The following is a 26,603-nucleotide window of genomic DNA, read 5'->3' as shown; positions in this document are numbered from 1 at the left end:
GGAAACCAGAAAATCGCTGGCGACGGCGTGCGTGCCCACAGAGAAGGCTCTGCGTGCCACGCCATAGGTTCCCCATTACGGATTAGGGGATAGAAGTAGATTAGTGGTCTACTTAGGCTGGTGGCAATTCAGCCAGAGTTGGGACCCAGTCACCGAGACCACTGAGAATGCTGTCGATGGGCATTTATTTTGACTTCGCTTTGCCTAAGCACGTGGCCCATCCTTGCTACTACGCCGACTTAATTCCAATATTACATGCCATTGGGTCATTGCAGACTAGTGCCACCAAGCGGGATCGGAAACACATTGATTTGACCTCACACCTACATGTATGTTTTAGGGCCCGGAACGCAATGGTCACCCGTGCTCTTCGGCGGTAAAGAACAATAAAAAGCAGTTGCGAAAATAGGAAACGGTAGAAACTATTTCCGCAAGCCTGTCGGAAATGCATAAAAATAGATATATACCCGGCAGATGGATTGAGAGCAGCACACCTAAATTTAAAGCAACAAAAAAAATAGGGATAACTTGGTTATTTTGCATTAAGCACTTTGCCTTACCATACCAAAAAGCCTCTTTAAATGCCTTTATAAAGGAAGGTGATTCATGTGGGTTAAGAATGTTGATTGCGGCAAATGCTATGTAAATTAAGTTAGAATGAGTTTGAATAGATGCGTGTCATTTTATACTGAAATTTTGCTTCGGGATTTGCCGTGTCCGTGACAAAGCCCTCTAAATGGAGTCCCCGGATCAAAATGTCATTGATGCTTTGATTGCAAGAATAATTCAGAAGTGAGAAGAGGGCGGGAGAGCGTAATTATGCCGATGTGCGGTGGCGGCAGAGGTCCTCTCCAGCTACAGGGAACTCGGTGATGTGATGTCTCGGCACAGCTAGAAGAGGACATTTTGGGGGCTCTCCGTCCCCAAACCTGACTTAACGCCATTATAAATAAAGTTTAGTCATGATTTGGCAGTTTTTCATTTCACTTGACAAGTTTTTACACAAGGTTCTAAGAGGATGAAACAGCGTCTCTTATGCAATTACGCCTTTCTCGTCTTTATAAGCAGCTTCAAGTTCTCTTACTGGTTTATTAGACATTTAACTCTGCAGCTTTAAGGATTGGCATGAACGTTCGTGGCTCCAAATTCTGCCATGGTCCCAGCCCTAAGTAGACTCTTGTAGATTCCACATTATCCTTTTTTTCTTCCTTTTAAAAAAACAAAAACCTTTCTCTGTGTTTTCTTTGCTGCCGTATTTTTATATTTGGAGGGTTTTTAAAAAAATGTTTTGGTCACTACTTTAAAAGCTATTTTACACACACACACTATATATCTAAAGGTTTCCCTGTCTGTCTGAATCTAGGGCAGTGTGCTCTATCCAGTGTTTTTCAACCTTTTTTGTGCAAAGGCACTCTTTTTTCATGAAAAAAATCACGAGGCACACCACCATTAGAAAATGTTAAAAATTTTTAACTCTGTGCCTATATTGACTATATATAAAGTGTTTTTCCCACGGCACACCTTACACTATGTCACGGCACACTAGTGTGCTGCGGCACAGTGGTTGAAAAACACTGCTCTACACACACACACACACACAATGTATGTATGTATGTATGTAAAGGTTGCCCTGTGTCTGAAACTAAGGGAGTGTGCTGTCTCCTTCACTCGCTCTCTACATACACACGTATGTACGTACGTACATATACCGTATTTTTCGGAGTATAACACGCATCCCCCCCAAGATAAAATTAGGGTGCATCTTATACACTGAATGTAGCCCCACCCACGCACAGCCCTCCACCCTTTGGCCTCTGCCTCCCAGCAATTTGCCTCCTTGCAGCAAACAGTCTATTTCAGCTTCAGCACCTGATTAGCACAAGCAGCTGATCGTCGATCCTCCCAACGATCAGCTGTTTCAGGCTGCAGGGATTACCATTTTCGGCCTCCACACCCCATTTTTGTCCTCTGCACGCTCTGTTTTCCGCTCATTCCGATCTCCACCATCCAGAACAGGCGGAAAATAGGCTATGGCAATCCCTGCAGGCTGAAACAGCTGGGAGGCCCAACAATCAGCTGCTTGTGCCAATCAGGCTGTGCTGAAACTAAAACTGGCTGTTTGCTGCAAAGAGGCAAATTGCTGGGAGGCAGAGGCAGATTTTTTCTGCCCTTGTTTTCTTCCCCAAAAGCTAGGTGCGTCTTATACTTTGGCGTGTCTTATACTCCGAAAAATAACATTAAGTCCACCTTGTGTCCATCTGAAATGGATGACTTCCAACTAGCTTGCCTAAAATTATACATTTCTTTAACTACTATTTTTATTTGACTCCAGACAAATGGCTATCCAACATCTTTAAGATGAGGTTGGATAGCCATTTGTCTGAAATGGTATAGGGTTTCCTGCCTAGGCAAAGGGTTGGACTAGAAGACCTCCAAGGTCCCTTCCAACTCTGCTATTGTATTGTATTATTGTACTGGGCCAGCGAATTCCCTTAGGCTTTAAAGCAGCTTGCAGATCTGCCCAAGGGCAGCCAACCCTCAACCCCACCGGGCCGTGGCAAGTCACCTCTAGCGAAGTGACATGGAGTGTTAGTCCCAGAAGACCCATTCATGGTTACTCAGGACTACAATGCCCTTGTGATACTGCCCTCCCTGGGAAGGAAATGGGTCAAGTACAGGAAATGACACAATGAGGAGTGTTTTTTTCCCCCCAGGTTCAAGTTCCACGAGTGTTGAGTCAAGGACATTCAAGCCAGAAACTTAACAGGATTAAACAAACGCAGTATTGGGGTTTACAGAATCTGATTGTCTTGATTATTACAGGCAGTCCTTGACTTATGCCCTCGTTCTGACAACCATGTCCCCCTGGTCACATGACCGCACGGATGCTTGGAAGGTTGACTCAGCCTTCCATCCTTCCAAGGTCGGTAAAACAAGAACCCAAATATGCTGACATTGTAGCGTTGTGCACCCAAAGTGTTATAAAGGAGTGTGGAGCGGTACAGAAGTGCTATTGCTAAGTTTCATCTGTCCGTCCATCCATCCATCCATCCATCCATCCAATCTGCCCTGATGGTGCAGTGATTAGAATGCAGTACTGCAGACTAACTGTCCACTGCTAGCAGTTCGATCCTGACCGGTTCAAGGTGAATTCAGCCTTCCATCCTTCTGAGGTGGGTAAAAGCAGAACCCAGATTGTTGGGGGCAACAGGCTGACATTGTAATGTTGTGTACCCGGAGTGTTATAAACTATAAAGGACTGTGGAGTGGTACGTAAATCTTAAGTGCTGTTGCTATTGGCAACCACATCATATTTACCGGCATTGGCAGCGTCCCACAATCACGCAACCACAATTGACTAGTTTTTGGTTGAAATTGATGTTTACTTCCAGTTTCCAGTAAAGTATGTCCATTATGGAGCATGGATATATTTAAATGGTGGAATGATTCACTTAACAGCCATCACAAGAACAGTTGTTAAAAGCAGACCTGTCAAGAACGATCCGCTTGACAACACAACTTGCGAAGCCCCGTAAGTCGAGAACTACCTGTATATATGAAGGGTTCATCTCTAGCCGCCCAGAGTCCCTAGGGAGTGGGCGGCATACAAATACCATTAAAGTTAAAGTTAATTAAAGTTAAATATCAAGGAACGAAGCCCTAGATGGCAGTTCTTGGAAAGAGACGGACAGCTGTCATGAGATCAATTCCTGTGCAGTAATTGATAATCCCTTATTTTAGGATGAAGAAAAACGAGTCAGCGATTTGGGCAAATAATACTAATTATTAACCGCACGCTAATGGGGGAAATCATAAAACTGGATTTTCATAAAGCGGGAGGGAAAAGGAGATTAACGTCTCCTAAAGCCCGAGAACACTACGAGCCACATTTTAGGATTTTATTAGTATCTTTCTGCAGAGCCAAAATAGCAAATTACTTCGAGCATCAAGACCGCTTATATATTTCTTTTTATGAATTTAAATCTTTAAACAGGTACAACGTAATACTTTTTCGCTATCAAAACCCAAAAGGCTGATTCCTATGACTAATAATTAATAATTATAATAACAGTGTGAAGAAAAGAAAAACGAAACGGAACCAACGAGGTGAATATTATAAAGAAAGTGCTAGAAAAAGAGATCTCCCAACCTGGTTATGTTAAAAACTGACTTGTCACGTCATTTCTGAAGAAGGACGTGGCTTAAATAGGAGAACAATGATCAGCTCGGGCGGGACAGATCCAAAACCTCCGGGGACAGATAGACGGAAGAGCCAAGGGGCAAAAGATTTCACAGCTTATTATCTTGGGGGTGTTTTTTGGGGGGGGGGGGGAGAACTGGTGGAAATTCACAAGCGCCGGAAAAAGCCGTACGGATTCTCCGGGAGGCGCGATGGCCGTTAGTGAACCAGTGTTGCACTAAATTTACTAAGTTCCTCCTTTCAACCCTCCCCGCCTTGAGTAAAACTGACTTCTTCCATTGCACTTCTATCAAACTGATTTTTTTTTTAAAAAGTCTCTCTCGAAACATTTGCGGTACGAGCAGGCACACAAATGAAAGCGGTTGTAAGGAAGTCGGAGCGTAGGAGTTCACAGTCGAGAGTCGGGTTGACGCTTCTTTGAGTCCAGTACAAAGGATCCGGGAAAGGGGTAGGAGGGGCTGTCAGGGATGGAATTGGGGTGGGGTGAATTGGGAGGCCGGGGGGGGGGGGGGAACCTAGCCTGACACTTGTCTGCACAACTCAGTCTGGAGTCTCTGGCCTACCCAAAGAAACAAACGTGGGGGGGGGAAGGACACTTAAACCTTTAATTGATGAAACTCTTTTTTGGGTGGGTGGGCACAGCTGATCAGACTGAGGGCATAGCAAAGGACCGGCTCTTTCAGCTGCGACGGTATCGCGAACACAGGATCCTCGTGACATTCTCCTTCCCGCAGCACCAGAGTAGACCCGGCTGGTGATGGCAGGGGGGGGGGGGGTGTCCGGTGGCCAGAAGCAGCGAGGGGCTGCCCCCGCTCACGCCTTTCAGCTGGCGCCTGCTCGGGTCATTAAATCTTCCAGGGCATCGTTCTGATCATTGTTGTGTAATAGCAAAGCTTCCTTAATGTCTTTCAGCTCGAAGCCCATTTCTTGAAATTTGCTCATGAGATGGAGAATCTGGGTGGCCTGAGGAAAGAAAGAAGGAAGGGAGGAAAGGGAGATATAAGCCGTCAAGATGGTTTACGGAGTCTTTGTGGATTAACGGAGCTCTTGGCTTCGAGAGGGGACTTTGAGTCAGGAGTGTCCAAGCTCGGCAACTTTAAGACTTGTGGACTTCAACTCCCAGAATTCCCACTGTTTTCATTTCATTTTGTATTTGAAATCCTGATAAACTTAATAAAAACATGACAGAATACATGACTACACACACACACACACACACACACACACACACACACACGTAACAAGCCACAAATCCAGTGATGCCTACAGGGAAAGCCACACCATGTGTCAAGCACCCTAACCCTGGGAACAGATTCAACAATATCATAAGCAGAGTGAGTCGTGGTGGCGCAGTGGTCAGGATGTGATATTGCAGGCTAATTTTGCTGACTGCTAGGAGTTCGATCCTGACCAGCTCAAGGTTGACTCAGCCTTCTGTCCTTCCGAGGTGGGTCTAAGCAGGACCCAGATTGTTGTTGGGGGCGATATGCTGACTCTGTAAACTGCCTAGAGAGGGCTGCAAAGCACTGCGAAGCACCGTATAAGTCTTTAAGTGCTGTCACTACAACAAGGAATGCTCACCTTCTCTTCCGAGCACTGGTGCATTTCAAGCGCAGCCTCTACCAGGAGCGGATCGAAGCCCTTCTCACAGAGCTGCCCACGGACAACCAGGTATTCCAGAATCTACAGAGAGAAACGAGTTCAAATGTTTCCTCTGCAAGTCTAATTTCCACTTTTCTAGAGTTGAGTTGCCTGAACTGGCCAAGCCCTTCTCACCTGGTCCTCGCTAGAACCGGTCACCTTTATCCACAAATTTCATTTTCAACGCTATTCTTGTTCCGGTTGTCACTTAAGTACAGGTGGTCTTCGACTTACAACAGTTTGCTTAGTGACTGTTCAAAGTTACGACGACAGTGAAAAATGTGACTTTTGACTGATGTTCACAGTTACCACCTTTGCAGCATCCCCGTGATCAGAATCTCGATGCTTGGCAACTGGCTCACATTTATGACGGTTGCAGTGCCCTGGAGTCACGTGGTCTCCTTTTGCGACTTTCTCGCAAGCAAACTCAATGGGGAAGCCAGATTCACTTAACAACCGTGTCACTGATTTAATGACTGCGGTGATTCACTTAACAACTGTGCCGAGAAAGGTCATAAAATGGGGCAAAACTCACTTGACAACTGTCTCATTTAGCAACAGGAATATTGGACTCAATTGTGGTTGTATGTTGTGGACTACCTGGGGGCAGTATCCATCTTGGCATCTATGCGACCACCAGGCGCAGACCAGAGTCTTCGTTTCAAAAACATTTCATGAAGGAACAACATGGGGTGAGACAATTGGCCTAGTAGTGGTTAAGATGATGGAGGAGATGGTGAGTTCTAGTCCTGCCTTAGCCATGAAAGTTGTCTGGGGAATTTGAGGTCAGTCACCAGGAGACAGGGAGTTCCAGTCCTGCCTTAACCATTAAAACTGGGTGGGTGACTTTGGGCCAAACACTAGGAGATGTTGAGTTCTAGTCCTGCCTTAGGCATGAAAGCTGGATGGATGTCTCTGGGCCAGTCACCAGGAGACAGGGAGTTCTAGTTTTGCCTTAGGCACAAAAACCAGGCGGATGATCTTGAATCCCCCTCTCTCAGTCCCTCCCTCCCTCTCTCAGCTCACCTCACCTGGCAGGTTGGTTATGGTAGGGAAAATAGAAGGAAGGAGTATTTAGCTATGTTCACTGGCTTGAATTATTTATAAATATAATAGCAATAGCAGTTAGACTTATATACCGCTTCATACGGCTTTCAGCCCTCTCTAAGCGGTTTACAGAGTCAGCATATCGCCCCCACAGTCTGGGTCCTCATTTCACCCACCTCGGAAGGATGGAAGGCTGAGTCAACCTTGAGCTGGTGAGATTAGAACTGCTGAACTGCAGATAATAGCTGAAGTGGCCTGCAGTACTGCACTCTAATCACTGCGCCACCTCGGCTCTTCTAATAAAACTCTAATAAAAGTTGGGATGTAAATTAAAAAGATACCTAAGTAATACAACTAGACTTTCCCTTCAATCACAATTGAGCTCAAAATTTCTGTTGCTAAGTGAGATATTTGTTAAGCGAGTTTTGCTCCATTTTACAACCTTTCTTGCCACAGTTGTTAAGTGAATAGGCCGTTGGTACTTACCTGATACACCTCTTCTCACAGTGGGGGAGGAGTATCCAGGATGGGTTGACCTTGTCCTCCCTTGATTGGACTGAGTCAGATAAGCTCTTTGAGCCACGCCTTGGTCACCAGGCTCCACCCAGTTATCGGCGAAGAACTCTATCCGACTCGCTGTGTCATCCACTCGACTTTATTTTAGTTTCAAACCTTTATTTATTACTTCAACAGAGCAGTTCAATAAACAACATAACAATTTTCCAACATACCCATATCAGGGAGGGGCTGGATACTCCTCCCCCCTTTCTCCATAGTGAGGGGAGGAGTATCCAGGATGGGACGTACCAAAGCCTACACGTCCCTAGGGAAGGTTACACATTTGAGTAAATGCCCAAACTTATGCCTGGTGAGAGCTCTCCCCCGCCTTGTGAACAGCCTGCAACACCCCTACGTCCGAATGAGGCTTCCGCAGAAGCAAAGGAGTCCAACTTGTAATGCCTCATAAATGGTGAGGGGGAAGACCCCCTGGCTGCCCTACACATCTCAGATAGTGAGGCCTGAATGGCCCAGGCCGCCGAAGTGGCGCGCTTCGTGTAGAATGCGCTGTGATAGAGCTTGGTGTTTGCAGACCCCGTGCCGGATAGGCAGAAGCAATACAGGTTCTTAACCACCTGCCTCTCGTGGTGGAAGTCCCCTTGTTCCCCAGGGACCCCGGCTGGAAGGAAACAAATAGGGCTTCAGACTTCCTGTTTGGCCTGGTTCTTCTGAGGCAAATCCTCAGAGCCCTCCACATGTCTAAGGTGTGTCACTTCCTCTCTAAGGGGTGAGAAGGATCCGGGCAGAAATTGGGCAATATCATTTCCTGCGAGCGATGGAAGCAAGAACACACCTTCTTGGGTATGAAGGAGGGGTCCAACCTTAGCATTACCCTGTCCTGGTGGAACACGCAGAGATCTTCCCTGGTAGACAGAGCCTGTAGTTCGGACATCCTCCTGGCGGAGGTGATGGCCACCAAAAAGGCCACCTTAAGTGTCAGGAACTTCAGAGAGACAGTATGTAATGGTTCGAGCGTCCAACACCTTGTGTAAGTCCCAGGCAAGGTACCTGTGCACCATGGGTGGTTTAAGATTGGAGGCCCCCTTGAGGAACCACATGACCATTGGATGGTGAGTCCGTGTCTGAGATCTACCACACAGGAGTACCGATGAAATGGCCGAGACCTGTCTCCTAATCCTGTTGGAAGCCAACCCTCTGTCCAGACCCGCCCAAAGGAAGTCCAAAACTTGTGCAACAGTGGCCCAGACCAGATCGTGGCCCCTAGAGATGCACCATGTTGAAAAAGCCCACCCTGTAGCGCCGTAAATGCGCTCCGTGGAGGGTCTGTGAGCTGCCTGGATAATCTGTATAATCCTGGGGCAGAAGTGATCTTCCCTCAGGATGCTCTGCTCAAGCGCCGAGCAGTCAACTGGAGCCACTGAGGGTCCGGTTGTTCCAGCGACCCCTGATTGATGGAGATCCTCTCCTAGGGGATCCTCCAGGGCCTATCCACCGAGAGGGATTGGAGATCAGCAAACCAAGGCTTTTGGGGCCAGTGTGGGGCAATCAGTACCACCTCCGCCCCCTCCTGCAAGATTTTTTGTATGACCCTGGGGATCAGGGGTAAGGGTGGATAGGCATAGAGGAGCCCCCAGGGCCAAGGGCTGCGGAGAGCGTCTACCCCCTACCCTATTGGTATAAAATACCAATACCAATACCCCTCCACCCGCCATGTCCAGTAACTGGAGTAAAACCTCGGAAGCTGGGCATTGAGAGGGGTGGCAAATAGGTCGACCTCCGGGCGTCCGAAGCGCTCTGCCAGCTCCTCGAAGATTGCTGGCTGCAGCTTCCACTCCGAATTGTCCACCTCGTTCCGGCTGAGCCAGTCGGCTCTGATGTTGTCCACCCCTGCTGTATGTTCTGCCCTCGGCAAATGCTGTCGAAGGTCATAGGCCATCTGAGGTGCTTCTGCGTTTTCTCATGGTTGGACATCCAATTCTGAGTTTGTGGTGGGTTGAGGCATGGGGACTGGCCTGCCTGACCCTTTTGCCATGGCTAGAAGGATGCTATGATTCTATGACTAGGATTAGCTCAGAAAATTTCTTGAATGTATTATGAATTCTTTGAGTTCAATTCACGTGTCAGCCACTAGAGTGCATTGAAAAACTTAGTAGACGCAGACACAGTTCACTGGTCAGCCAGTAGAGTGCGTTGCAGGGCTTTGTAGATGCAGGCGCAGTTCAATGCAATGCTTTGTAGATGCAGGCACACATCACTTGCCGGCCACTAGGCGTTGCAAGTGTTGGCCTGAAATACTGAACTGCAGTTTGTAGAGGAGCCACTAGTGGGCGCTGCTTGTGCCTTCTGTTTGGAGTGATTGGCAATGGCGCCTTCCTTGCTGTTAAAGGATGGAAGGCTGAGTCAATCTTGAGCCGGTGAGATTTGAACTGCCAAACTGCAGCTAGCAGTCAGCCGAAGTAGCCTGCAGTACTGCACTCTAACCGCTGTGCCACCTGGGCTCTAGTTGCCAAGGCGATTCTGCTGGTTAGGTTTGTCAAGCTGACTGATCCAGTTTTGGAATTCCTAAGGGCTTTACCCGAACTCGGAACCCGTCTTGGCCCTGGCTAGCTTGGCACCTTCTACAGAGGTTGAGAGCCCTTCCCAAATAATTCATAAGCAGTAGCAACCAATTCACAAGAGCCTAACAATCTCTTCAGCTGGACTACACCGGCCTTTCAGCCCTTTGGCTGCCGCTGGGGGCTCTCTCTCGCCTCCCACTGCCTCCCGCAGCTCTTTCTGAGCCTCTCCGGGTCTCACCTTGTTCTTGGAGATCGCTGCCAGCGCGGGCGCTTTGGGGCGTTTTAAAACACCACAGTTCGTCGCTCAACCCCTGAGAGGAGTGGTGGAGCGCCCCGGTGCCCTTAGAGCCTCCTTGGGCGTCACCGTTGCTGCAGAAGCCTCTGCGGAGCTCGCTTGCCTGCCTTTGGTGAGAGTCCTCACTTAGTGCCCTGGGTCTCGCTCTGTGATCTGGGCGGAGTGCCACCTTAGTGGTTGCTGTGTGGGCTTTCTATCCCCAATGGGGGTTTCCTCACCCTCTAGTGATTGATCAGGCAGCGTGGGGGCAATTTTGATCGCTTTTGCAGCAATTTAAAATTTTTCCTTTAAGTTTCTTCTGGATCTCAGGATGAACACAACCATCCGTTGATGGACTGAGTCGATAACTGGGTGGAGCCTGGTGACTAAGGCGTGGCTAAAAGAGCTGATCTGACTCAGTCCAATCAAGAGAGGACAAGGTCAACCCATCCTGGATACTCCTCCCATCACTATGGAGAACATTACAGTCAATTTAGTGACAAGGTTGTTCACTGAATCTGGCTTCCCTTGTTCTGACCGAGGCTTCCCGAGAGCCTGAAGAAAACTCCTGGTCCCGACAAAAAACCCTTTTATTAATTTACAGTGAATTCTGCTCATTCAAATCCAGCAAAGTCTTTCCAGGGAGGATTTACAGTCACAGACCTTATCAGGCTTGGAGAGCTGCCAGGCTGATAGCTGCAAAACTTGGCAAGGAGCCTCGGAGAGTCAGGAACCAATTAAGCAAACTAATTGTCTTTCCTGCAAACTCCCCTCCCCTTTTGCTCCCTCTTTTATTCCCTCTGGGAGGGGCCATTCACCGTCCACCTGTGGCCTTACTCCCAAGTCGACCCCTGTTCTTTAGCTGTTCCCTTCATCTGGCAACTCTGCGCATGCACACACTGAGAACAGGCTCCAGCTGTTCTTCTGCCTCACTGATGTCTGACTCTGAAGGCAGCTGATGACTGTCAGACGGCCCCGGCCCCCTCTCTGCCTCCGACACAGAGCCCTCATCAGAGCCTTCCCCAGACTCCAGGACTGGCCCTTCATCCTCCCCAACCTCCTCAATGTCCGAGTCTACTGCCAGCTCTGCTGGCTGCTGGCGGGCCACAACATCCCCATCAACTTTGCTTGTCGGAAGGTCACAAAAGGGGATCCCATGACCCTGGGAGATGGCTACGGTCATAAATATGAGTCAGTTGCCAAGGACCTGAATTTTGATCACAGGATCATGGGGATAATGCGAAGGTCAAAACTGTGAAAAACGACCCTAAGTCACTTTTTCCAGGGCCGTAGTAACTTTGAACTGTTGTAAGTGGGAAGGCCACCTTTATTCTCCCATCGAAGTACCACAAGCTCTGGACCCGCTGCCTTTCCTATGCCGTAACACAAGACACAAATACCATGAGTCGACTCCAAGATGACACAAGGAACAAACGGGGACGTCACACCTCTGAGCACTGAAACCACCGCCAAGGTTGACTCGGGCATCCCTTGCTCCCTCCTTTCCCCAGATGTACAGCACTGTGCAAAAGGTTTAGGCAGGCGTGAAAAAAATGCTGTAAACAAAGAATGCTTTCAGACACATAAGCAATGATCGTTTTATTTTAGCCACTTTTCAAAATGCAACGTGAGCGAAGAAAAGAAAAACCTAAATCCAGTATTTGGGGCGACCACCCTTTTGCCTTCAAACCGGCATCCATTCTCATGCACAAAGTCAGGGATTTTGTAGGATTATAGCCAGTGGTATGATCAACCAGTTATACCAAAGAGGTGCTAATTTGATTTGATTTTGATTTGATTTTATTAACATTTGTAGGCCGCCCTTTTCCCTGAGGGGACTCAGGGCGGCTCACATAAAATCAGGGAGGGGAAGTACAAACAGTAACATAGACACATATAATAAAAGTAATAAGCAACATACATTCATCATTCGGGAGGGGCAACTATCCTTGTCCCCAGGCCTGACGGGCTAGCCAGTTCTTGAGGGCTGTGCGGAAGGCCTGGACGGTGGTGAAGGTACGAATCTCCACGGGGAGTTCGTTCCAAAGGGTCGGGGCTACTACTGAAAAGGCTCTCCTCCGTGTAGTTGCCAGCCGGCACTGGCTGGCTGATGGAATACGGAGGAGGCCCAATCTGTGTGATCTGATTGGTCGCAGGGAGGTGATTGGCAGGAGGCGGTCTCTCAAGTATCCAGATCCACTACCATGCAGGGCTTTATGAGTGACTAATAGCACCTTGAAGCGCATCCGGAGATCGACAGGTAGCCAGCGCAGCTCGCGGAGGATAGGTGTTATGTGGGTGAACCGAGGTGCACCCACAATCACTCGCGCGGCCGCGTTCTGTACCAGCTGAAGTCGCCGGATGCTCTTCAAGGGCAGCCCCATGTAGAGCACATTGCAGTATTCCAGCCTAGAGGTCACAAGGGCCCGAGTGACTGTTGTGAGTGCCTCCCGATTCAGGTAGGGCCGCAACTGGCGCACCAGGCGAACCTGGGCGAATGCCCCCCTGGTCACAGCCGTCAGGTGGTGGTCAAACGATAGCTGTGGATCTAGGAGGACTCCCAAGTTGCGAACCCTCTCTGAGGGGTATAAAATTTGACCCCCCAGCCTGAGTGATGGAATATTGGTCGAATCTTTGGGAGGGAAACACAACAGCCACTCGGTCTTTTCTGGGTTGAGCACAAGCTTCTTAACCCTCATCCAGTCCCTGACGGCCTCAAGGCCTCGGTTCATCACGTCTGCCGCTTCATTGAGTTGGCACGGGGCGGACAGATACAACTGGGTATCGTCCGCATATTGATGGTATCTGATCCCGTGCCTACGGATGATCTCTCCCAGCGGTTTCATGTAGATGTTGAATAGTAGGGGGGATAAGACCGAGCCCTGAGGCACCCCATATGTTAGGGGCCTAGGGGACGATCTCTGCCCCCCCACTAACACCGACTGCGACCTGTCCGAGAGGTAGGAGGAGAACCACCGCAACACGGTGCCTCCCACTCCCACCTCCCGCAGTCGTCGCAGAAGGATACCATGGTCGATGGTATCGAAAGCCGCTGAGAGGTCAAGGAGGACCAGGATGGAGGAATGTCCTCCATCTCTGGCTCTCCAGAGATCATCGGTCAATGCGACCAAAGCGGTTTCTGTGCTGTAACCGGGTCTGAAGCCTGACTGGAAGGGGTCGAGATAGTTTGCTTCCTCCAAGGACCGTTGGAGCTGAAAGGCCACCACCTTCTCAACAACCTTCCCAAGGAAGGGAAGGTTGGAGACTGGGCGATAGTTATTAAGAACAGCTGGATCCAAAGATGGCTTCTTTAGGAGGGGTCTCACCACCGCTGCTTTCAGTGCGGCGGGGAAGTTCCCCTCCCGAAGAGAGGCGGTCACAACCGCCTGGATCCAGCCTCGTGTCACCTCACTGCTGTTAGTAACCAGCCATGAGGGGCACGGGTCCAGTACACAGGTGGAGGCACTTACAGCCCTCATGGCCTTGTCCACATCCCCGGGAGTAACATCCTGAAACTCAACCCAGAGATGTTCCACCTGATCCTCTTGTGCCTCGGCTGGAACTGCGGGGATGGAGTCCAAGTCCGACCGAAACCGAGCAATTTTGTCCGCTAAGAATTGGGCATAATCCTCAGCTCTGCCCTGCAAGGATTCCCCCGCTTCCCTTTTATTTAATAGGGAGCGGGTTATCTTAAACAGGGCGGCTGGGCGGGACTCAGCGGACGCAACCAAGGTGGCTATGTAAGATCTTTTCGCTGCCCTAAGTGCCCTGGTGTATTCCTTGGTGCAGGTGGTTACCATTGCTCGGTTCGATTCGGACTTATCGGACCTCCATCGGTGCTCTAGGCATCTCCTCCGGCGCTTCATCTCCCGGAGTTCCTCGGTGAACCAAGGAGGTCTCCGGGATCCGCCGCCTCGGAGGGGCCGTAGTGGCACAATCCGGTCGAGGGCCTCTGATGCTGCCGAATGCCAAGCAGCAACCAGAGTCTCTACCGGACTGTGGGCGAAAGTATCAGGAATGACCCCAAGCTCCGTCTGGAATGATCATCAATGTGTAGGAGGCTTAAAACTGGGTGAGGAACAGCCATGAGGTTGTGAAAGACAGTTTCATGTCATGGCAAGATTGAGCACAGCAACAAGACACAAGGTAAGTTATACTGCATCAACAAGGTCAGGCAAAGATTTCAAAGGAGACGGGGGTTCCAAGATGTGCTGTTCAAGCTCTTTTGAAGAAGCACAAAGAATCGGGCAACGTTGAGGATCGTAGACGCAGTGGTCGGCCAAGGAAACTCAGTGCAGCAGATGAAAGACACATCAAGCTTATTACCCTTCGAAATCGGAAGATGTCCAGCAATGCCATCAACTCAGAACTGGCAGAAACCAGTGGGACCCAGGAACACCCATCTACTGTCCGGAGAAGTCTGGCCAGAAGTGGCCTTCATGGAAGAGTTGCAGCCAAAAAGCCATACCTCCGACGTGGGAACAAGGCCAAGCAACTAAAGTAGACACAGAAACATAGGAACTGGGGTGCAGAAAAATGGCAACAGGTGCTCTGGACTGATGAGTCCAAATGTGAAATATTTGGCTGTAGCAGAAGGCAGTTTGTGCGTCGAAGGGCTGGAGAGGGGTACAATAATGAGTGTCTGCAGGCAATAGTGAAGCACGGTGGAGGTTCCTTGAACGTTTGGGGCTGCATTTCTGCAAATGGAGTTGGAGATTTGGTCAGGATTAATGGTGGTCTCAATGATGAGAACTACAGGCAGATACTTATCCATCACGCAATACCATCAGGGAGGCGTATGATTGGCCCCAAATTTATTCTGCAGCAGGACAACGACCCCAAACATACGGCCAAAGTCATTAAGAACTATCTTCAGCGTCAAGAAGAACAAGAAGTTCTGGAAGGGATGGCATGGCCCCCCCAGAGCCCTGATCTCAACATCATCGAGTGTGTCTGGGATTACACGAAGAGGGAGAAGGATGTGAGAAAGCCTGCGTCCGCAGGAGACCTGTGGTTAGTTCTCCAAGATGTTTGGAACATCCTACCAGCCGGGTTCTTTCAATAACTGTTTGCAAGTGGACCTAGCAGAATTGCTGCTGTTTTGAAGGCAAAGGGTGGTGGCACCAAATATTGATTTGATTTAGATTTCTCTTTTGTTCACTCACTTTGCATTTTGAAAATTGAAAAAAAATAAACAATCATTATTTATATTTCTGAAGGCATTCTTTGTTTACAGCATTTCTTCACACCTGCCTACATGATCTTCCTCTTACCTGGTCTATGCTCTGCCCCTTCCTCTTCATCGCTTTTAAGACATCTTCGTACGAGTAGCCCATGCCCACGAGGAATTCAAGACACTCCCGCTCGCTGGAGGACGGGGCCTGCAGCACGTCCCCATAGGAGAAGCTGCCGGGCCCTTTTGCACAGCTGCTGGTGGTCTTGGGCACTTGAGAGGTCAGGAAACTTTGGTGAGTTACCTAACAAAAGGTAAAGAAGGGGAGCATTTGAAGGGAAGGAAGAACACTGGCGCTAAGTCAAGGTGGAAGCCTTCAGCCAGGCATTTATTTATTTATTTATTTATTTATTTATTTATTTATTTATTTATTTATTTCTATCTATCTATCTATCTATCTATCTATCTATCTATCTATCTATCTATCTATCTATCTATCTCCATATCTCTATCTATCTGTATCTATATCTATTATATTTATATCTACAGTATATCTATATATCTCTTATCTCCATATCTATATCCATCTATTTCTATATCTTAATTACATTTATCATATCTATATCTACCAGTATCTCTCTCTCTCCCTACCTACCTAATCTCTCATCTACCTTACTATCTGCCTACCTACCTCTTCTACTTCCATCTATCCATCCATCCATCTCTATCATCCATCATCCATCCATCCATCATCTATCTATCTATATTTTATCTGTTTGTCATCTATTACCTATCTACCTATTTCTTCTAACTATATGTACCTCGTCAGCTCTTCTATTTGCATATATCTATTTATTCATCCATCACTGTAGGAGGACCAGGCTGAGCCTGAGGGAGGGGTCAAGCATGCCATCAGCCTCAAGTCCCTTCGCTCCCACAAGAGATCTAAGTCCAGCCCATCTTGAATTCCACTGACCTGTATCTGGCGCCAATTCGCATACCCCGCTAGTAGATGAGGTTCTTATAGAGGTAGCATGAAATAAAACTTGCACTGCTTTTAAACTATCCCCTGGCCCCTGGTGCCTCTCTTCCACCTGACAATCCATCTACTTATCTATTTATTGATCCATTGCATTTTGGAACTGCTCATCTCCCTTGCATTTTTAAAGTGAAAGTAATCAAAAAGAGAAAAGAACTTGGCATGAGGTCAGCTTGTCTGTTACCAAAAAAAATGGTCATGAGCTCAAAACATTTTACAGTCAGGAGGCTAACCTTATTAGGAAACCATTTGAAAGCGCTTGAGAATTCACAAAATGTTTGGCTTCGGGGAAAAAAAAAGTAAAACTTGCATTAGTGTAGAAATAAAAACCCAACGTTAGTTTTCAGCTGATAACTTGTTTTCTAAAAATACCATGTTTTCTGGAAAATAAGATCCGGTCTTATATTTTGGGGGGCTCCAAAATAAGCACCAGGGCTTATTTTCAGGTAAACATGATTTCAGGGTGATCAGCCCATCTGGGTGCCCCCTTCCCCAGCATGTGCACAAGAGGCAGCAAGTGTGCAGGGACCAAATGTATCCGGCAGCAAATGCAGTCCCTTGGTTGGTACTCACTGGGGAGTGCAGCCCATGGACCACAGGTGAGTTGACGGAGGCAGAGGCACGGGGTGTGTGTGTGAAGAGGAGGCAGGTGATCCAGACACACCACAATGGCCACAGGAAAGCTGAGTCAGTGAGCCAGAGCGGGCGGGTGGCCGCAGGAGGCTCGTCTTGGCATAGTGGCACCAGCAGCAAATGGAGGCAGAGGCGCAGGGTGAAGGCAGCCGATCCCGACATGCCCCATGGGATGAAGGCAAGCCGAGACATGTGAAGACAAGCATCCCACAGCTGACGCCTGGTTTTTCTGCAGCCCGCGCAGCGCATCCAGACTGCAGTGCCTTCCCCACCTCTGCCTCTTGCTTAAGACAGGTAATCAACTCTCCTGCCTTGCAGTGGTTGCGGCTGCTGCTGGACACCATCGGCCCGCTTGCGCTGGCTGCCTCCTGTGCTGGCCACACCCACCCCCTTCACTCGGGCCTTATTTTTAGGGTAGGGATTATATCAGGTGGCCGCTTAAAAATCAGACCAGGACTTATTTGGGGGGTAGGTCCTATTTTTGGGGAAAACGCTGGTTGTTTGCGATGTAGATGCCATACAACTCCAGAACTATTTGAGAGTAACTGAGAGAAGGATAAACAGAAATGACCTACTGATAGCAATAGCAATAGCAGTAGACTTATATACCGCTTCATAGGCCTTTCAGGCCTCTCTAAGCGGTTTACAGAGAGTCAGCATATTGCCCCCAACAATCTGGGTCCTCATTTTACCCACCTCGGAAGGATGGAAGGCTGAGTCAACCCTGAGCCGGTGAGATTTGAACCGCTGACCTGCTGATCTAGCAGTAGCCTGCAGTGCTGCATTTAACCACTGCGCCACCTTGGCTCTTGAGATGTCATGTTGGGTCATGAAATGCCTGCAAGGAAACCACCAAGCCCCCCCACAATAAAAAGGAAGGAAACAAAACATGAGAAAATAACAACAATCTCCTGGCTCTGAACCACATTTCCTGTGGCATAAAGCACCACCAAGGCCCTGGGAGGGCATCACATTTCCAAAGCCTTCCAGAGTCTCATCACAAGGTTGGGAGCTACCTAAACCTCTGGGGAGCGACCGTTCCAGAGAGCAGCTGCCAGGGAAGAGAACATGCACTTCCTGATTCAGCAATGTTCTGTTCTACCACCCTGAGAGGCCAGCAAACAACTGAAATAGCATCCCTCCTTTTAAGTGACCCACTCCCTCCCTGTCCACATGGGGCCAGCATTTTGCAGGCAGCGCAACCCTTGCTCCTTTGTGTGAGTGACCACCTCACTTCCTCCACGACACAACTCGAGTTTCCTTTCTATTCCGGTCTTATATTGAGCAGATCCCAAAGAATGCGACTAGCCCTTTTGCCAACAAGGGAAGCTGGAGTTGTAGCAATAGCAACTGGGGTTTGGGTGGGTAATGTTCAGTGACAACGTAACTTGGGTCACTAAACGAATTCTAAACTGAGGATTATCGGTATTCCATCACCCCTTAAATTTCTGCCTTCCAAAAATCGATAGAGATTGGGGGACATGGCTTTATTTCTACCATTTAGAAGATCGTACTATTTAGAATAACAGAGTTGGAAGGGACCTTGGAGGTCTTCCAGTCCAACCCCCTGCTTAGGCAGGAAACCCTATATACCATTTCAGACAAATGGTTACTCAGACTCTTCTTAAAAACTTCCAGTGTTGGAGCACTTACAACTTCTGGAGGCAAATTGTTCCACTGATTAATTGTTCTCCTTAGTTCTAGGATGGATCTGTCCTTGATTAGTTTCCCCCCATTGCTCCTTGTCCTGCCCTCGAGGTGCTTTGGATAATAGCTTGACTCTGAGATATTGAAAGACTGCTATCATGTCACCCCTGGTCCTTCTTTCCATTAAACTAGACATACCCAGTTCCTGCAGATGTTTTAGCCTCCAGTCCCCTCATCATCCTTGTTGCTCTTCCCTGCACTCTTTCCAGAGTCTCAACATCTTTTTTATGTCATGGCGACCAAAACTGGATGCGGGATTAATTCAATTTAATTTATTAGATTTATACGCCGCCCAATCCCAGAGGACTCCAGGCGGCTTACACAGAACAAGAAAAGAAAAACAAACAAAATAAAATAAAAATAAAGATTAAAATTCTCCAATACGCATACGTTCTGATCGGGGCTGGACCCTACATAATAAGGTCAACAGCCCCAGGCCTGCCGGAACAGCCAGGTATTAACAGCTTTTCTGAAGGCCATGAGGGTGGGTGGGATTCCATGTGTGGCCTTACCAAAGCATTATAAAATGGTATTTAGTACAAAACAGCCACAAATATATTGTTTTTGTTTAGTTTTGTTCTGTGTCTGTTTGTTTTTCCCCCTTGGGTCTTAACCTTTTGAACACAATAAAAATTGTGAAAGAGAAAAATACACAGCCCCCACCATCACGACCCCTCCGACTCGTCTTCTCATCAAAGCTCATGCGCTAACCGCTCCCCCCCAAAGCGCACTTCCTGTGTTGCGCAGTGCTTACCGCTGTGGCTGTGGTGAGAGCTGGAATGTCTTCCGTACATGCTACGGAGGTGGGCTGGGAAGGACCTCTGGACACGGAGGATAACGTTCGCGTGTCTAGGCCGGGGTCCATGCCGAAGGTGGGAGCCCCGATCCCGTGGTGTCCGTTCAGTTCACTGGCTTTGTCCGGTAAAACTCCCAAGAAAGTGCCGTTGTGTGCGCGGTAGGTATTCACCAGCCTTGCCGCCTGCAGGTCGCTCTCATCCAAATCCAGCTTCGGGAAGGAGAGGGACTTGATGTTGCTGACCAACGTCACAGGAGGGAGGGACACTTTGGAAGAGGGGGGCACCTTCTCGCACCCGCCCAGCTGGGGCAAGGCCACGAGACCGTTGGGTTTGTGGAGGGGCTTGAGGTCCAAAGCCGCCCTTTCCAAAGAGGCCAGGACCTCCTGGTCTTGCAGGACCGACGGAGGCGCCACTTTGGGCAAGCCGCCGTCGAGCAGTTGGGCCATGAATGGCCCCGTGGCGTCAACGTGGATCTGGAGGATGTTCTTCAGTTCCTCCCTGTCGTCCAGGGTCTTCAACTCCAAATTGTCGAAGGGGTCTTCTTCGCACTCGAAGTCCGCCGGGTTGAAGTCGGCCTTGGTGTGTGTGGGGCTCAAGACTTTTTGCTTCAGAGCGTTGCTGTTGGCCGGGGTGGGAGTGAGGATGGAGTTGTGATGCAGGCCGGCCAGGATGGGGTTGATGGGGAGAGGCAGGGCAGCCCCCAGGCGGCAACCCCTGGGCAGGTCTTCCTCCGAGGCCCCCTTCACATTGGCCAGGGTCTCCCTGGCTTTCTGCTCCATTTCCTGCTGGACAGCTTGGATCCTTTTAATGTTCTCAGCCCACTCGATCGTCTTCCTTTCAAGAGAGAAGTCATACTGAGGAGAGGGAGAGAAGGAAAGCATCGTAAGAGACCGGAGAATCAAGGAAAGAGACGATTTTGTACTTGGGGTACAACTGTGGGGGTCCCTACGATTGGTGGTTTTTCTTGCAGGTATTTCAAGACCCAGTTAGGTAACATCGTCAGTGCTAGAAGGGAGGGAGGCTTGCAGAATGGAGGAGTGGTGGTGGAGAGGGAGGTGGAGGAGGAAGATGAAGAAAATAAGAGAGGGAGCAGAGGTTGCATATCTCAGCGCTACCAGTTCATTTGTGCTTGCTTGCGTGAGTGCACACGACGCTTCTGTGTGGATAGAGCCTCCTGCCACCACCACTACCTGCTTGCCTGAACCAGGAGCAACCCACCTCTGGGGAGGAGGAAAAGGAGAGAGAGGGAGGAGGACGACGAAAAGGAGAGAGAAAGGAGGAGGAAAAATAGAGAGAGGGAAAGAGGATGAAAAGGAGAGGGGGAGAAAAAGGAGAGAGGAAGGAGGATGAGGACAATGAGCATGGGGTCCTTGATGCTCTCCAAGCTTGTTTTCTTGCAGACATTTCATTACCAAACTAGATAACATCATCAGTGCTAGAAGGGAATGGGATTTGCTCTCATTTTTACCCCCCTCCATTCTGGCACTGATGATATTACGCAAGTGGATTGTGAAATGTCTGTAACAAAACAACCAGGCTCAGAGAACACCGGGGACCCCATCAACTGAAGTACTCCAAGAACTAAAATACAGGTGAAACTCAAAAAATTAGAATATCATGCAAAAGTTCATTTATTTCAGTAATGCAACTTAAAAGGTGAAACTAATATATGAGATAGACTCATTACATTCAAAGCAAGATAGCTCAAGCCGTGATTTGTCATAATTGTGATGATTATGGCTTACAGCTCATGAAAACCCCAAATCCACCATCTCAGAAAATTGGAATATTACATGCAATCAAAAAAACAAGGATTGTACGTAAAACAATATGGGACCTCTGAAAAGTATAAGCATGCATATGTACTCAGTACTTGGTCTGGGCCCCTTTTGCAGCAATTACTGCCTCAATGTGGCATGGCATGGAAGCTATCAGCCTGTGGCAAGGCTGAGGTGTTATGGAAGACCAGGATGCTTCAATAGCGGCCTTCAGCTCTTCTGCATTGTTCGGTCTCATGTCTCTCATCTTTCTCTTGGCAATGCCCCATAGATTCTCTATGGGGTTCAGGTCAGGCGAGTTTGCTGGCTAATCAAGCACAGTAATCCCACAGTCACTGAACCAGGTTTTGGTACCTTTGGCAGTGTGGGCAGGTGCCAAGTCCTGCTGGAAAATGAAGTCAGCATCCCCATAAAGCTCGTCTGCGGAAGGAAGCATGAAAGTGCTCCAAAATCTCCTGGTAGACGGCTGCGTTGACCCTGGACTTAGTGAAGCACAGTGGATCAACACCAGCAGAAGACATGGCTCTCCAAATCAACACAGATTGTGGAAACTTCACAGTGGACTTCAAGGATCTTGCAGTGTGTGCCTCTATTCCTCCTCCATACTCTGGGTCCTTGGTTTCCAAATGAGATGCAAACGTTGCTCTCATCAGAAAAGAGGACTTTGGACCACTGAGCAACAGACCAGCCTGTTTTTCTTTAGCCCAGGTAAGAGGCTTCTGACATTGTTTGCTGTTCAGGAGCGGCTTGACAAGAGGAATACAACATTTGAAGCCCATGTCCAGGATCCGTCTGTGTGTGGTGGCTCTTGATGCACTGACTCCAGCCTCAGTCCACTCCTTGTGAAAGTCCCCAACGCTTTTGAATGGCCTTTTCCTGACAATCCTCTCCAGGCTGTGGTCATCCCTGCTGCTTGTGCACCTTTTTCTTCCACACCTTTCCCTTCCACATAACTTTCTATTAATGTGCTTTGATACAGCACTTTGGGACCATCCAACTTCTTTTGCAATTACCTTTTGAGGCTTTCCCTCCTTATGGAGGGTGTCAATGATGGTTTTCTGCACAACTGTCAGGTCAGCAGTCTTTCCCATGATTGGGAGTCCTACTGAACCAGGCTGAGAGACCATTTAACACCCTTTGCAGGTGTTATGGCTTAATTAGCTGATTAGAGTGGGACATTTTTGAGCCTAGATTATTGCACCTTTTCACAATATTCTGATTTTCTGAGATTGTGGATTTGGGGTTTTCATGAGCTCTTAAGTCATAATCATCACAATTATGACAAATCAGGGCCTGAACTATCTTGCTTTGCATGTAATGAATCTATCTCATATATTAGTTTCACCTTTTAAGTTGCATTACTGAAATAAATGAACTTTTGCATGATATTCTAATTTTTCGAGTTTCACCTGTATTTCCTCTAAAGGAAGAGCACCTATTGATAAATGTACCATCAGCTCCCTTTGGGTAGTTTACTGAGAGCCTTATTAAGTTAACTTCCACAAAGGCCAAGGATGAAGTCAAAACATTTGTCTACCAATCTAAAATCTTCAAAAGAAGAGGAATTTTAAAAAAGAAAGAGGATCTCTTCCTTTGACTGCAACTTCCATAGAACTCCTTGATGATGAACAAAGATATACTGACAACTGAATATCTATTGTTTGTTGTTTGGCTTCTACAAACAATGAAGCAGAAGTGCAAACAAATCAATTTTACTTTAAAGGAACAGAAGTGATTCTATTGACCAACGAGGTCAATGGGGGAAGAACTTTAGATCGAAGGAAGTTTAATTACAGACATGAATTAGAAGCTAGCAAACTTTAAATGTACTATATGTTCCTTTTTATTATTATTATTATTTTAAAAAAATTATGAAACACACATTAAAACATTGGAGAGTGTGTAACCGTCCTGGCAATGTCTTTGCCAAACATACCAGAATATAAAGTTAAAAATTATAACCACCATGCTTATTTACAATTGGTCTAGTCAGTATTTACAAATACAAAGATATCGTATTTCCCTCTATGTTGCTTTGTTCTCGTCTTACACATTTTCACTGTTATAATTTCATAGATAATTCTAATCTCCATTCTATAAATCTTAGTCATCGCTTATTTAGGGTCTCTCCTTTTTTGTTCCAACCATCGATAAAATTTATCCCAGATCTTATAATATTCTGATTCATCTTTCTTCTTCAAGTCCCACGTCAATTTAGCCATTTCAGCACAAATCAGAATTTTCCCAATTATTTCCTCTTCTTACGGAATTTCCCTGTTTTTTCAGTTTTGGGCAAAGGCCATTCTTGCTGACATAATAATATGTATTATTAAGTAGATTACCCTCTTGTTCTGTTTATCGTTTATATATTCCCAAAAGAAATAGTTCTGTTTTGAATTCTATTTCCTCTTCGGTTATCTCTATCAGCCACCTTTGAATTATCCACCAATATTCTTTTGCTTTTTTGGCACCACCTATGGTAGCACTAGCAAACTTTAAATGTACTATATGTTCCCAATCACGTTAATTTTGATACAGCAGGTTAAACAGGTTAAAAAGGATCATTTTTTAAAAAAATGTCCAGAATTTATGACTCACCTGGGCTTCCCTTATCAGTTGTGGGGAGTCTGGCAAATAGAAACCGATGGGGAGGCCAACTTTCGCTGGTCTTCTGAATTTTTCTCCTATCTTGAATGGAACATCGTCAAGGTAACTGAAGGGCCCTGGAAGGAAGCAAGTCAGACTGTGATTTAGCAGCTACTGATGAACGCCAGTTCCAATGGCACTGAAGAAAGTGACTTACGACCATTTTGCACACTTATGACCATTGCAGCATCCCCATGGTCGTGTGATTTACATTTGGATGCTTGGTAACTGGTTCATATTTATGACGGTTGCAGTGTCTCAGGGTCATGTGATCATGTTTTGCAACCTTCTAACAAGCACATTCAATGGGGAAGCCAGATTCGCTCAACAGCCATGTTACTAACTTAACAACTATAGCAATAGCAATAGCAGTTAGACTTATATACCACTTCATAGGGCTTTCAGCCCTCTCTAAGCGGTTTACAGAGTCAGCATATTGCCCCCAACAACAATCCGGATCCTCATTTTACCCACCTCGGAAGGATGGAAGGCTGAGTCAACCCTGAGCCGGTGAGATTTGAACAGCCGAACTGCAGATAACAGTCAGCTGAAGTGGCCTGCAGTGCTGCATTTAACCACTGCGCCACCTTGGCTCAGTGCAGTGACTCACTTAACAAATGTGGCAAGAAAAATCATAAAATGGGGCAAACCTCACATAATCAATTTCTCAACTGGCAACATAAATTTGGGGCTCAATTGTGGTGATAAGTCAAGGACCACCTGTATACAGTATCCTGGTATCCGGTTAAAACTCATCCATGGAAGAAAACTGTTTTCACTGATTTTCTAAAGGAAAACAGGATGAGGCTCAATCTGATTCTGGGAGTCAAACTATTCTATTGCAAAGCTCATCCTTGGAGTCCTACTTAGCCACTTTGCTCAGTGTAGTAAATGGGGCTAAAGGTTTTGACTCCGTCTAGAGCAGTGTTTCTCAACCTTGGCAACTTGAAGATGTCTGGACTTCAACTCCCAGAATTGGGAGTTGAAGTCCGGACATCTTCAAGTTGCCAAGGTTGAGAAACACTGCTCTAGAGCACGCTGAGAGCCAATGAATAATTAAATCCCATGGACAGAATCCTACATTTCATAACCATGGAGAAACTACATCCAGATGGGCAACACAGATCCAACCCTGGCCGCTCACTTACCGTGAAAATCAGACCCCGACTTCTTAGAAGCCATTGAGAATCTGAAAGACATTTTTAAAAAGCACAATTAGCAACCTTCAGAAGAGTTATAGCACGCGACATGTATGAAAAACTCCACGGCAGACATTAGTTCAGCTTCATGCATGCAACAGGAATGCCGCAAAACCCTGCTTTATAATAAGACTGTGTGGTTCTGGGTTTAACTTTGGACTCCCCGGTATCTGTTTTCCCTCCAAGTCAGATTAAGGGAGTGGCGCTGTGCCCAGGTGGCTGATTGGAGTGGCCTAGATATCCTGCAAATGAGATTATGATTCAAAATTTAACAGTTGAGAGGTTTGCTGATGATGACTATGGGGACGCGTCCATTGGGGTTTCAAATACCTGATTTCCACATCCTAGTCCAGAGATGACGAGCCTATGGCATGTGTGTCAAAGGTGACGCAGCCTAAGGTTTTGGGGTGACACCCCCGAGTCATCAACATGCAACAGCTATTCTCAAAAGCATGCTCTGTTCTCATGTGGTTTCTGGAGGCTGGTTGAGAACGGGGCCTGGCCCATGTGCACGAACAGTACAAAGAGGCCTTTTTGAGCGGCAAGTGTGGCACTAGGGATGGAGGGGAGGCCTGGCTCCCCACTTCTGATCCAGTCAGGGCTTCTAGCAAGTGAAGCTGTTCAGAGCACCAACATTCAAAATGGGACAACGCACCACAGCCAACTTATCGCTGCCAATTCACCATGGCTCGCCACAGGACAATTCAACAAAGTTATTGAATTACTTAAAATAATTTTTTAAAATATTTTGATTTTGGTCATCCACATTTCCTGCTGGCCTTCCTTTTGCACCCTTGCTTTAATGATTCTATTTCACCATGTCTTCGATGTTAGCGTAACTGTTGTCTCGCGACAAGTTGACCTATGGTGAGGTAGCTGTGGCAACTTGGCTAAACTTTCTAGATTTGGGGGGGGGGGGAGTGAGAGGGGGAGAGAAAGGAGGAGGGAGAGAGACAGAGGAGAAAGAGATAGAAGAGAGAGATGGAGGAGAGAAGGGAAAGAGAGGAGAGAGGGGGTAGAGAGGGAGGAGAGAGAGGGAGAGCCAGGAGTGGAGAGGAGGGTAGAAAGGAAGGAAAAGAGAGAAGAGGAGAGAAGAGGAAAAGAGACCAGCAGTGGTTAGGCATTTTCCAAATTTTGGATACATTCAGCCGAAAAGATTCGCCATCACTATCCTAGTCGTAAAGCCCATCCAAGTTTCTAGTGAATTATAAACTATTATTCTCTAATAGCTGATTATCACTGCATTCTTTTAAAAGCTTTCTTGAAAGCTTAATTAGGCAACTTGTAGATCAAGCTACATCTTCAACATATTTATTCTGCTCAACTGCAAATTGTTTAAAAAAAAAAACAGGTTGGAAGGCTTAAGGGTAGACATGAAAATAAAATAGAAA

At 47.3% G+C, this 26,603-nt stretch overlaps 1 protein-coding gene across 2 annotated transcripts in view; it reads right to left on the bottom strand.

The window, feature by feature from the left end:
• Window positions 1-3,885: 3,885 nt before the first annotated feature.
• The window catches only part of UBAP1 (ubiquitin associated protein 1), a 44,905-nt gene continuing 22,187 nt past the window's right edge, over window positions 3,886-26,603 (bottom strand). Inside the window, exons 2-7 of one of the 2 annotated variants that reach the window (XM_032213777.1) lie at window positions 25,162-25,202; window positions 23,966-24,090; window positions 19,547-20,443; window positions 15,514-15,717; window positions 5,783-5,884; window positions 3,886-5,164 (exon numbers count right to left, since the gene is read on the bottom strand). In XM_032213777.1, coding sequence (XP_032069668.1) covers window positions 5,024-5,164; window positions 5,783-5,884; window positions 15,514-15,717; window positions 19,547-20,443; window positions 23,966-24,090; window positions 25,162-25,195 — 1,503 coding nt within the window. In that variant the 5' untranslated portion in view covers window positions 25,196-25,202 and the 3' untranslated portion in view covers window positions 3,886-5,023. The remainder of the gene's footprint in view (window positions 5,165-5,782; window positions 5,885-15,513; window positions 15,718-19,546; window positions 20,444-23,965; window positions 24,091-25,161; window positions 25,203-26,603) is intronic. The other variant, XM_032213778.1, reaches the window with a different exon arrangement.

The sequence above is a fragment of the Thamnophis elegans genome, chromosome 3, assembly GCF_009769535.1.
Source record: "Thamnophis elegans isolate rThaEle1 chromosome 3, rThaEle1.pri, whole genome shotgun sequence".
Classification (NCBI taxonomy): Eukaryota; Metazoa; Chordata; class Lepidosauria; order Squamata; family Colubridae; genus Thamnophis; species Thamnophis elegans.
Note: the sequence above shows the minus strand (reverse complement) of the source record. Positions and strands in the feature narration are given on the sequence as shown.